Raw genomic sequence first — 13,283 nt, 5'->3', positions numbered from 1 at the left:
TACCATTTTGATAATAGGTAGAAGTAACTAAATACCTTCACATAAAAATACATTTTCTAAGCAGGATTGTAATAAACAAACGATTCAATAACAAATTCAACCGAGTTTGTACGGCTTTAATGAATGCGTGCGCTTTTATTTATTTCACAAACGCATTTCTTTCACCGTATTGTTTCATTAACATTTTAAGTTCTGCCTTTAAAGAGCAATAAAAACCAATCCGTATTTTCAAATTTGTTACACATATTTTTCGAAAATCTTAGACCGTGTTACCAATACGGCAATGTTGTCGTCATGTAACGAAATTCCCAAAACACTCATTTACCTGCGTATATATAGCAATTATTTTACACGGGCTACTTGTTTAAATATCCTAAAAAACGTTTTCACGGCCGGTAAACAAACTTTCACACATAAGGGCATATTAAGGACTAATTGTTTTCCTATATTACGTTGTTACTATGAAGGTTTTGCTTAATAATATCGTCGTATATATATATATATTTTGCTCAATGATTTTCCTTTCGTAAATGTGAACCAAGGCTTCCATATACCAGCATGGCTCCTCGTGCGGTCATCCTGATTACAGTAATCTAGATACTGTTTCTCACTCCGCAACGAAGAGGCGCTCACACATCTATAACAGCAACATTCGCTTACTTAACGTCTTTCATCAACAACCAATCATAATGTTCCGGTCGACGTTAATTCAAAACTATCACACATTCTCACTAATTTCTTCGTAGCCATTTTTATCGATTAGTCGAACAACCCAACAACATCGTTTACGACAGTTTTCAACTAGTGTAGTAACCATCATCAGCATCGTCGTTCTGGGAACCGTTACACCGCTGATTTCAACTGACATTGACCTTGGCATATATGCATGTGTAATCCGCGGATTTTTAGGCAAGACTTTTAGGTAAGATTTTTAGGCCAGATGATACAGAGCATGTTCAAAACAGTATTAACATTTATTTCTGTTATACACACTCAGGCATACCACACATACATACACCGCATTCTAGGTTATATTATCACATCTTCTCACGTCGAAACAATCGTTCAAGCTACTATTGGTTTTTACTGTTTGTTGTCTGAATGCTTGGTTCGCGGCAAACAGCACTAAAGCTGTTACTTCATAGGCATATTCCCATGTACGTGCACACGGGGTTGGCCAAATTCTAACAGGGAATGTCAATCCAGCTACGTTACCCATGATCTGCGATAGGAATGCCGGTTGAAACTTAACGGTCGCCGGTACAACGATATGTGAGTCCGAATGACACGAAATAACTCTGAGCTTCACGGACGTATTTAGTTTTTACAGTAAAGTCACTCCGGCCGTTTCCAAGTAGCGTTGAACATACTGACCAGCCGCGGGTGTCAGGCCAGTCTGGATCATCATAGGTAGGCGTCCCTGGCCGGCACTTAGCGACAGAGCACTCAATCCTTCCACTAACAACAGTCGCGGTTCCTGAATATGCGCTAGAGGATCAATGGGTGGTTTGTTGGCAAATTGCAACTGTGAATACGCAGCCTGGTATCCGCTGGAATCATCGACCTCAACAAAATGTTCATTTTCCGGAATAGTTGTGTCCTCTGGTGCTTCTAACAGCTTGACAAGGGCTTCTAGCAGCTGCGGCCAGAATGCTCCGTACGTCGAAACCATTGCAGGCAGCTCACAAAGAATCTTGACAATGCCGACGGCACAGATCTTTCGCTCGATTTGACCGCTGACCCGTTGCACTTCGGCAATGTAGAGCTTTTCCAGTACCATACCGAACAATTGTGGTTGGAGTTCGTCGACTGTAGTCTGCAACGCCACAGGTCCGTATTTGACGGCAAACAAATTAAAGAATACCAGCAGCCCCTTAACTAATTTAGTTGTCTTCGAACTGGTCAGACGCTGGAACAACAGGATAAAAACCTGCTTGATGAACGGCTGCAAATGAGACGGCTCCATATGTTCGACTAGACTTTGCACAATGTGAAACCCATGATGATCGTTGTTTTTCGAAGCAATCAATTTTTGGAATACTCCGAGAACGGCGTTCAACTTTTCCATTGCGATAATCTGAGCCGAGCTTCGTTCGATGAACGCCTGAATTAGACGAACCAACGGCTGAATATTGCCTTGGCGTTCCCAGAGAATCGGCGTCAGTAGGCACGGGAACATTCCCATGTACGATTCAGGTGCAGCACCCTATTTATTCAACAAGCAACGACACATTCGATTAATACTGTTAATACTTTAATGTTCGACAATAAGTTAGCCCTAATTTCGACCATACAATCGTGGCCATGATATAACAATTTTACGTTATACAAACATTTACAGACAAGCCTGAGCATTAAATTATAATATATGTACATATTTATCTAGCTGCATTATCATTAAGTGGACAAACGAACACAATCTTACATACTTTGCCTCGTTTACTCTTACCTGATGGTACTCGAGCATCATGCTGAGTAGTTGGAAAACATAGGGAACGAATTCTTGCACATCCTGTGTTAACAACTCCTGGAAGACGGGGAAGAACACTGTCTCGAAATCGCTGACTTTTGTCCTGTCATTCTGGCAAACAATTTTCACAGATAGACATAGTGTTTCGAACAGATAATGGTTGAAGTGGGGCTTTGACGGATTTTTGCTAACCAACATTAGTTTCTTTGTTAGAGCGTGCAACAGGGCATTGAGATAAGGAATGACATCAGCTCTGGACAAGCTGAACGTCCTCATAACTGACTTCATTACGTACTCATTTTCAGCTGAGCAGGGCAACTCCATAACTGCAAACAAATTGTTCAAAAGCATCTCAAGTTCCGGTTTGACGTCTTGTGTGGATATTAATGTCACATCGCTTCCCGACACTGCTTGAGTTACCCTCAAAGTAAACATCTTCTCGATAGCAGCCGCGGCGTATGTATGAACAATAAAATTCGGGTTCCTGAGGTGTTTTACGAGGAACGGCAAAGCTTGTATGTGCATTTCTTTCGGAAGCTGGTTTCGGAAGACCATGTGGAATTTGATGCAATCGGCCTTGATTACAGGTAGATATGTTGGGTCCTCATTCTTCAGCTCTGGCAGGATATAATCGGCAAAAAATTGTTGAATATTCACCAAGTCAGATGTCTGTGTAGTACCGTGTTTAGCAGTCGATGCCTTGACGGCCATTGAAGTGACCAAATATATTGCTGTGTCCTTTTGTTTCCAATAGTTCCGGTTGTCACTGGTGTACTGCTGAAGCAACTCGGCAATTGACGAAGAAAAACTCTGGGTAATTTTGTCTTCGAAATGACGTGATAGTGAACGCACTAAATCGCAGGCTGCCCGCCTTCTGGTGTCCACGTCCGAGCCTTCAATATCTCTTCGGACGTATTCTTCCGGATTGTCCTCGAAGAGTTCTTCATCCGCTGGCCGGAACCTCATGTTTGGCATAATAACGTTCTGGCAAAGAGACTGGAATATTGCCGGGCCCTCAAACAAATTCTTGTACTGAGGTTTTCTCGCCACTGTTGATAAAAAGCGTAACGCATTGCTAACTAGCGTGTCATACTTAAGATGCAAATCTGTAGTGGCTAGAAGCTCCCAAATGGCGTTAACAAAATTTGGTAGTAAACTGCAAAACTCTTCATCGTACTTCTCTGCGTAGAGTGAAATATTATCACAGATCTGACTTTTAAGTTTCTCTAGAACGCCAGGCTCGTCATCGGAGTTACTTGCTAGTGCTTTATTGTTGGCGGACAACAGGGCATGGAAACGCTCAAACCAAGTTTTCATATTGTCTTCGAAAAACTCCGGAATATCCTGGTAGTTTAGACTGTAAAAGATTTCTGCAATCACTACGAGTGAATTGAAGATAACGTGAAGCACGGTTGGATTGTCGCCGTGCGACGAAACGAGATTCACCGTTACCACAAACAGATCCGTCAGGGGTTTGGCAAAGCTGTCTAGCACATACTTGATCTCGCTCCATAGCCTCTGAGACTTGAACTCGTAACGGTATCGCTGAAAAAGCGAATTCGCAGTCTGTAGAACACCGTTAATTACATGGAAATCGCCGGTGGCAAAATACGCAATCATTTCATCTAGCAGTTTTGGCCAGTTCTGAGGAAAGTCACTTTTACCAATAATGCTCACAGCATCCGATAGCTGGCGTTGGATATTCGGTGGCGATTTCAACATGAGGTTGACAATTAGTTGTTTTACGCGCTCACGATCTTCTTCGTGTATAGCACTCTGTTTGTTGACTTCGTCAGGCACCGCCCAGTTTCGTTTAACATAGTTTTTAAACGTGATCGCTCCAGCTAGTCGAGCCACATCCTCGAACTCCAACTTGTCGACGACACTTAGCAGGAGAATCGGGTAATTTTTGTTGGTTTCTACCGATTCGAGGAACTTTTCGGCGTTTTTCCGCTGCTCCAACACAGGATCGAGCGTTTGCTTCAGGTAAGTGGCCATCGTGGCCATGTTCGCTTCCGTTAACTCCATCGTGTCTAATCACACGTCCGTGACCCGCCTAACATACGAACTGTCCCGCTCCACTATAGGTTACGACCTAACGCGAAACAGTACTTCTCTAGAAAATATCACCCAACTATCCGGTAGATCTCAAAATTCACCATGCGGCGTACAGCGCAGCCGGTTCGATCACTGGCTAACGAAATTTTACGCAGACGACGCCTATCATAGGACAAACATTAAAAGTGTAAGGGTAAAGCGCGCTGAAATTTAAATTCCTGGTTGGCGGGAAAACCTGCACTTGATTAAAATAAAATGGGTAACGTATTTTCTGCTCTTTTTTTACTGCTAATTTAATGCTGAGAGGCAGCGGTATGATACAATAGCATCAAAGATAAGGATCAACTTCTAAAGATGATTTCAGAAAACGTTACGTTCGTTGAAAAGATGAAAGTTGATCATTAAGTCAAGTTTTTCAATTGAAGTCGAGCATTACTAGTTATGCTTATCAGCAACAGAAAAGCATTATATCCAGATAGAATTACGATACGTTTGCTTGTAGGATCAAATATATTCTACATCGCTTTTGAAATCTTAAACTATAGAATACTAAAAACTGTAGTTCATAGCTTTTCATCAGCATTGCCGACAAAGACTATTGCAGCGTACACCTAGATCTCTTTCCTTCAATGCACTTTGGGTGCACTGTGTCGCATGTCATGCAGTGAAAGTATATTATGCCATTACATTACCCTGTTATTACGAAAGATGCGGCTGCACTTTGAACATACTTTTTAACATTCAAAAACTTCGTTAAGCATATTTCCAAACATTGTGATTTATAAAAACACATTTTTCGTGATAACATCGTTAACAATAACGCTAAGGTGATTTCTGCTACATTCGGAAAGAAGTCAAAAATATTCTACCATAATTACCAAAATGACGATAATTATAGCTTTTCACCATCAATAATACTAGTTATTCATTATCCTCTGTAAGAAGCAGAAAAACACAAGTGGGCAAATTATAAAAAAATATAGAAATAGATCCAAAGGTTGTTTTTGAACACAAGATGTTGAACGTGCCTCTACTTGAATTTACAACAGAAAAATACCTTTTCCTTCTATCTTATACACGCATACAATTGAGAGTACCGACTTCTCTAGAGATTTAGAACAACATCTAAATTAAACATTTATTCATCATTTGTTCATTGTTGTAATCAAATCGTTTAGATAGCTTCAAATGAATAGTGATTCGAAAAATCTGCGCGGTTTATTTATTGTATTTTAAGATTTATATATATAAGAACCGTACATATTGTATCGCACGCTTTTTAGCCTTAAAATTTCCTATAGCGTCGAATATTTCGGTATGGATGACGGTAACCCATGTCTCCTTGGTTATAAACCTGGTGGCAAAATTATTCTTTTCTTTTTACTAGCCTAGTTCTTAGCTGCTATATCCTAATCTTAGAATTATGAAAAGATATCTCTCTAATATCCGTAGAAGTAAGTCTCCGCAGGTTTTAGCACACTGCACTCGTCGAGGTTCTTTGCCGCTGCTGCTGTTGCTAGGGCTTCTGCGCTGTTGTCATAAGAAGTAAGAAGCCCCATACGTGGCTGAAATTTGTACAAGAATCGTTTGCTTGCTACCCTTAATATAAACAACTCAGTCACTAAGTATGAGCCTTCTTAAAAAATAGCATGATGAAAAAATTTCTCCATCGGCATACTATTGATACTATTACTCTTTCTACTGGTAGAAAATGAAGTTGGAATTTTTGAGTGATAGTAGAAGATCTAGAATCATCAAACAACTCAGCTTTTACAATAGGCCTACCCATGATGCTTATGACGCGCCGATCTGTTTACTTCGGTGTACTGTTATTTTGTTGTATTTTAATAATTTTGTCTGAAAATTGGATTTTCTTTGTACGCGCGTATGTAATTACAGCCGATAGTCGGCCGCGATTTTTTATAATAGACGCAGTACTAAAAACTAAAGACAGTAGCTATACTAATAATAATAATAATAGTGTGCAGTGATACTGTATTAATTTACTGCACAATTATTTGTGTGCCTGGTTTCCGCTTTGCTAGGACAAGTCTTTAACGATTTTAGGAAAAAGAACTATAAACGTGAATGTTCGTTTATTTCTTGTTCCTGCAGTCGTAATCTTATTCCGTTGTTCATGGACAGAAGTATTTTCTACTACCAAAATAACAACATTCTCACCAACCCTGATTAACATTCAATCAGAATGCCGTGCGGCTTATAGGCTGAATTGGATAATTCTGTTCACACTTGTGTTTCAGAGAGCATCGTTTTATTCAATTTAGAATTCCAAAAGCCTTCAAAAAACACTAATTGTTCATACGTTGCGCGCCGGTCATTGTACGTTTGTATCAAATGATTTCTTACACAAGCGGTAGATTAGACCGAAGGCCATAGTTACGCTGCGGATTAGCTTGGATGGAGGACTAGTGGTATGAAAACGTCTCTTCAATAGTGTAAATGTTCTTACAGAAGCGTTTTAGAATCTAACCGATTACAGAATCCTCATCGGGAATTTCAATAGATTTACCTCATGTAAATGTATTTAGCTAACAAACTGGCTATATGCCCAATTTCAATAGTGAAACCTTGCAAGAAACCTGGTTATACGTGTTGCGTGTATAAAGTAACTTCGAGGAAATCTATTGAACTATAAAACGACGGAAATATATACTAGGACATGTTGCTTGAACCGTTATGGGCATACTTACGATATAATACCAAAATAAAGTTCAATTCAAACCCCCTAACCCGCTGCAGTGATACTTGATTCGTGATGCTGACTGAGGTTCTAATTTAAAATTTGTTACAACAACATTTGTTCTCGTTCTTGATAAACATTCCAATTTGATTTTTCAGTGCGTTCAGTTTATTTACTATTGTACACGGAAGGTTTGCGCTCAGCCTCGAATGAGGCAAAGTCACGATAATTAGAACCGATGCTATTACCGTCGCTAGATGAGAATCGACGGACAGTTAATATCAAACCATTTCTATTTTCGTCTATATACCTCTGCTAATTCAAACTTTTGATCCACTCACCAACCAAATGGCGTCATTCACAGGCTCACTACCGGCCGGTTGTCATCATTTATCGATCCCAAAAGAGGTCGAACATATTAAGGACAGCAAACATATGCCGGCTTATGCGGATTTTGGCAGAAGGCATCACTCGTATGGCTTCCATCATCAACTTCGATATCCATCTACATACATTTGGCCTATATAAGTCCTAGTCTTGGCATATAGCCTATATGCATAAATGTATCTGTTGCTGCGTGTCGCAGGTTCGATACGTAATACACTCTACCTCTACAAAGATGATTAAGGCACATCTGTACATAACAATCGTTGTGGATAGCATGATGCCAATTTACGGAGTAATAGGAAATAATGGCGGAGACGTTTCGGGATATTTCAGCATAAACCGTCGTATACCTTTAATTCTATCGGTACACCTCGAAAGAAGTTCAAATCACATAAAGTAGGATTAAAAAACCATGGCCTAATCATTAATATTTAAAATTTTCCGTTTAGTACTAGCTCAGAACGATTGACTCTGTCCGAAGTCGCGCAAAGGAAACTAAATGTGTCTGCACCGGGTTTCGTACCCAGGTCTCGAAAGCAAAAACGTTGTTGCTGCACTATTACAGCAATGGCCTATGACGAAATACAGGCGATGCAAGTACAATTATTAGACATTCGCATGAGTCGAGTAAGTTTTCCTCCGTAAGATCTATGCATATACCGACAATGACAAATAGTGATGAAGGCGGTTGGTATTACAATGGCGGCCTATATGCCTGAAAGATAAACATTGGAGCGCTCTTTTCCCCGTGATATTTCGCTTCGTATATGTGATATGATAGAAAAATATCCGAACGTTGTATTACAGCGTTTACATTGTCGTCGTTACTGTTCCCCTAGCCGTTTTATAGTTGATAACAAATACCCGTGAAGATATTTGTCTAGCAGATGTAAGTGTCCGTGTGCATAGATATACATATTGGCAAAAACTCACAAAGGCATGTATATACTGACGCCATGCATAAGCGCACATGTGCAGGCCGGACGTACATAGTACGTATATAACCGGTGAAGTAGATTTTTCGTTTCGCTTGAACAGGGAGATTGGCTGGCCGCTGAAGATGAAACCAACAATAGGGCCATACCGTCAGGCCATTATAACCCTAAGCGCTGATACTGTCTGCGTCTGTGTCCAATACAATTAGCGTAGGTAGATTTCCCGGATTTTCAGACGTCGCGGACGATGTCGGCGTGCGCGAAGTTCCAAAACCGCAAATGCGAGTCACCAACAGCCCATGTGAAGCCAACTACTTCTTTCTGATCGACAGGAACCACCGCCGCCGAACTGAGTGACATCAGTTTTTATGGACGTGCATTGAAAGCGATAGTGTTATAGAGCAGAGCGGGTAGACAATAGCTTGCTGTCATAGATCTGGTCGTAACCAGAGGGTAATCAGGGACCCGCCCACTTTCGCGTAACGTGCTTGCTCGAGGAGTAAAAAGTAGCATGATCCGGTAAAGTGACAGTACTGACGTTCACTGTGATGATTGGCCACAATATGCGGTTATAAAGACAAGCACTGACTTTTCAATGATTGATTTCCAGGGCTACGGGTGTCTCAAAGAGGCTGGCTACATCTGAGGTCTGAGATAGTTCTATTGTGCACTTACGTGTCACACCATATTACTATTACGCTCCAAAATTATTTATTCTTATTTTAGAGCTTTTTCAGGTACTTTTTAACAAAGCTTATTGAAAATTCGAACAGATATTTGCCACGACCAGTTTTTAAACGAAATCAAAGCGTTCATCGATGGGCTATGGTCCCCTTTCTAACAACTTCTGTTGTTAGAAAGGGGATCATAGTGTGTTCCGTATAGAAGCACATGGATTTAAACTGATAAACTAGCAAGTTGGTTATTTTACAATACACATCGGTGTCTACGTGATGATACAACTTGTTCAATATTCGTGATGGAATGTGTACTTATAGCTAACGGCGAACGTTGAACAGCGAATTCTGCTTTGTATCCGTCGACTTGAGCCGTTTACGTCGCATGTCTTCTCGGGCGTCGCACGTAAGCCTCTCCCGTTTAGCGAACAGACAGCGTTTTGGATTCGTATGAGACACGCATAAGCTTTCTTGTCATCACGCGATCACGTATCGATCTTCTGACTATTTCCTGATATAAAAGATGCAATTTAATTTATTCAAATCTTAACATATGTAGAGGAACGGAACTGCTCGCGTTAAAACAGACGCTCGTGGCAAATAATGAGTATGCAGAAGGAAGCAACATAGTAAACAGCATTTTTGAAAATGAAAGTGCACGGAGGTTTGCAGCAAACGTTTTACTTTTCTCCTAATTCGTCGTCGCCGCCGTCGCCGCCGCCGCCGCCGCCGCCGCCATTATTTGCAAGAACAAATGAAGTCATTTTCGAAAATTTGCCTAACATGTATACACACAAAAATATTCCAATCAGCTTGCAGGCCTAAATAGTAACAACGTTCTTTGTATCACATATAGTATATTTTGAATGCTTAATTATAAACGCCTCACTCTTCATTTAAAAGAAAGCACTATACAAAATTGACATCTGGAAATTCTCAAAAAAACGTTGAAACTTCTGCCAAGTAGCATAGCAATCCCGAAACGATTAGCCAGCACAATTTAGCTCTGTTAACGAGTTGTTCGTGGCTACAAATATGACGAATGTCACCATTTCACTAACAGAATTTAGTTAATGCTGTTAGTTATTGTTTATTAATTTAATTTAATTATTACGTCTTTAGCCGGAATAATTGACCTTGTTCTTTAAGGGAGAAGCTAATTTATCTGTAAGGGCGCCTTGATTTTTTTTTATCTGTACAGGTATAGTTATTGCTATTACTGCTATCGTCAATTACAACTATAGAATTGACGAGCTGGCTCCGGCATTAAATTGACTGGCATTACGAGTGCGTGCAGGATTTCGACGACGGGGATACCTTGTCGTTCTCAGTGCTCCTTTTTGTTACCCGGAAAAGCTGGAGCATCCTTTCACTATGAAAAACAGCAAAATTTGCAGCTTTATTAAGCGAAATTTCCGTAGCATCTAGCAAACACCAAAGCAAACAACGCTAAGGTTTTTCACTAACTTGTTAGGTTGCTGTCCATAGATATATCTCAAGATAGTTGAATGTAAAGCGAAACACGTCAGTGAAACCGCCAAAGTAAACATATACCATTTAACCGTACTTATTTGTGAGACGTCCTCATTTTAATGCAGTCTCTTGAAGACGCTAGAATATACAATGCTACTTTTCTCATAAATATATGATAACACTTAAATCTTAACCTGCAGGATACCGATAAAGCGTATTTTAAGCTGTCTGCTTTCCATATTTCTTTGGTCTCTTCCAACACTACAAATGTAACAAAATAAAAAGGCGGCGGAAAGTGCTGTTCAGGTGTTCTTCCGCCATATTTCCGTAGTGAAGTTTTTGTCGTCTTTTTTACGAAAGATCTCCGTGCTGTCACAGAAACGATTTTGCAAGGCCTGTAAGGGTATGGCCTAATATGACTGTTTTAGAGGAGCCAAACAGAAAACAAGATAATTGCCATGTTCATTGCGTTTGGAGGACCAACATGTATCCAGCCGAGATTCAAATCTAGATCGTTTCTGAATTTTACCGGTCAGTAGACGAATGCGTAACCGCTGCAACGTTGCTAGATCATCTATATTCGAGGAAGATCGCTCAATGCCAATCTCCACTAAAGGACCATATCAAGTAACAAATTTTCTAAGAATATTACTTGATCATCCTTAGAACTCAGTCAGGACCTAGGACAGTCAGTGTTTCCTGATATCTATAATTGTATTAATGTAGAAAATGCTTCGCCTCGACATGTTAACATCAAAGTTCAACAGGAACGTATATATGATGATTATTGTCAGGGACATATATGGAGCTGTTGAAGCCACGCTTGAACAGCTCAGAACAATAATGGCATCTGCAAATGATCCGCGTACCATTTTCTGATGATATCGTAAAGATTGCCTCGAACTCTTTTCAGCCTTGATACTGATTTTAGCTTTTAAATTCACTTCAGTTGTCTTAAGGGAAGGTGATCATGAAAGCATGACCGGAAAACACAAACATACTGAGTTATAAAATGAAAGTAAATATAATTAAGCACTAAGTTCCTCCCCTCCCCCCGCCCCCGCCCCTCAAAGCAGATAATAGTGACTGCGACACGTTCATGACTACTTTCGAATATAGCTCGAGGGAAAGTAATACAGTTTCTCGCGAAGGGAAGAAGACTCACCGTTCAGATTTTGGTATAATCCGCTTGTAGTACGCTAACCAGTTTGATGTAGAAGAAGCTATCCTCGCATATTCCTTCGGTATCGCTCGCGTCTTAAGCACACGGTCAAAATACCTAGTATACGGGAAAAAAAATGGGCACATAATAACAGTCTACCTGTTATTTTCTCGGAATTGTTGGGAATTTTCTTATTTACAGTCGATCATTGTCGGCCAATCAACCTGCGTACATATCATTCGGAGCAGGTAGTTTCACTAATCACTGAGAGCTCTCAAAAGCAGTCTTCACTATCAACCCACCTGGTCGATGGACGTCTAAATATTCGCTACTTCTTTTCCTCGTTTTCAAACCTTCACGAAGTCCATGCTCAATTCATGCCACCGTTCGAATAATCAGTGCCTACCAATGTATAAACACCAAACACAGGCTATGGAAACGAACACGATAGTAACAACAAAGTCATACTGACAGTGTTATTGACAATTGGTTACCACTATTTACCAAAATTTCCAGAAGACGTAACGCGATAAATTTTCCATAAACAACAATCAGTAACAGCGAACTCAATACTAAGTGTAGTCGTCGTTTTCGTCTTCAGCCGCGTCCCCAATATTCCCTTCCAATTTGACTTTAGCACCAGCAACAGATGTTGTTCTTTTTCTTTCCCCTACCGGTTACGAAAAGAAGGGAAGAACCGTTACCCAAAATGTCCTCGCCCTCAAACGGTCCCGGGCATCGTTTTTTCTGTTTTTGTACCATAATCCTTGGGTGTTCCGTTACGTTCCTATGAGACGCGGTGCGCCTTTAGGCCTGTGTCAAAGTGTGCAAAACTTACCAACGGCGAATCGCCCGTTACATTGCGTACACACAGGCTCAGAACAAATGACACGAATCGAAATAGCGTTGGAATAAACGATCCTAACAGCCACACCGTGGTTTTCGATAGCGCGACGGGAAAAATGAGGAATTCTATCGTTGCGTTGGTCGCCGATAGATAGAGTTGCAGAGAGATAGACAAATCATTACCTGAGATGTATGTAGAGTTACCCTACGTATATTTAGCGTGTGTTTTTGTGTATAAGAAGACGAAAATAATTATTAAAAATACTGGGTTCCTTTTATACGAACAATGTTTTTCTGAAGTTTTCGCTTGTATAGTAGATGTGTATTTTGACTATATATTATTTGCGAGGAAAATTGGAAGTGGAAATATATATTTTAGTTTATCTTGCTCTCCTTGTCGGCTTATCCAGGTACGATTTTTGTAGAATATGCCGAAATGCTTCTGACAATCGTTGTCAAGCATTAAATTCCGCGGGTGATCAGCTGAACTTATTTAGGCAAAGCCACATTAAATTTGGACGGATCAATGAACCAATCAAGAAATTTCTGAACGAATGCATTTTTTCTCCATTTT

The 13,283-nt window shown here is 40.3% G+C and overlaps 1 protein-coding gene and 1 long non-coding RNA gene across 3 annotated transcripts; both read right to left on the bottom strand.

The window, feature by feature from the left end:
- Window positions 1-88: 88 nt before the first annotated feature.
- On the bottom strand, window positions 89-4,768 carry Cse1 (chromosome segregation 1). Its single transcript, XM_022833024.2, has 2 exons — window positions 2,450-4,768; window positions 89-2,206 (listed from the first exon to the last, which is right to left on the bottom strand). The coding sequence occupies exons 1-2, from the start codon at window positions 4,496-4,498 to the stop codon at window positions 1,325-1,327; spliced, it is 2,931 nt and encodes a 976-aa protein (XP_022688759.1). The 5' UTR covers window positions 4,499-4,768; the 3' UTR covers window positions 89-1,324.
- Window positions 4,769-5,642: 874 nt separating this feature from the next.
- On the bottom strand, window positions 5,643-12,903 carry LOC111260353 (uncharacterized). Of its 2 annotated transcripts, none has more exons than XR_002680292.2 (3): window positions 12,166-12,903; window positions 11,867-11,980; window positions 5,643-6,093 (listed from the first exon to the last, which is right to left on the bottom strand). It is a non-coding gene; the product is annotated as an uncharacterized LOC111260353 (long non-coding RNA). The 2 variants fall into 2 exon arrangements; XR_015311022.1 differs by lacking the exon at window positions 5,643-6,093 and adding an exon at window positions 6,610-10,006.
- Between the last annotated feature and the right edge of the window lie 380 nt (window positions 12,904-13,283).

The sequence above is a fragment of the Varroa jacobsoni genome, unplaced genomic scaffold (genome assembly GCF_002532875.2).
Source record: "Varroa jacobsoni isolate VJ856 unplaced genomic scaffold, vjacob_1.0 scaffold_431, whole genome shotgun sequence".
Lineage (NCBI taxonomy): Eukaryota > Metazoa > Arthropoda > Arachnida > Mesostigmata > Varroidae > Varroa > Varroa jacobsoni.
This window is presented reverse-complemented; position numbering and strand designations above follow the sequence as displayed.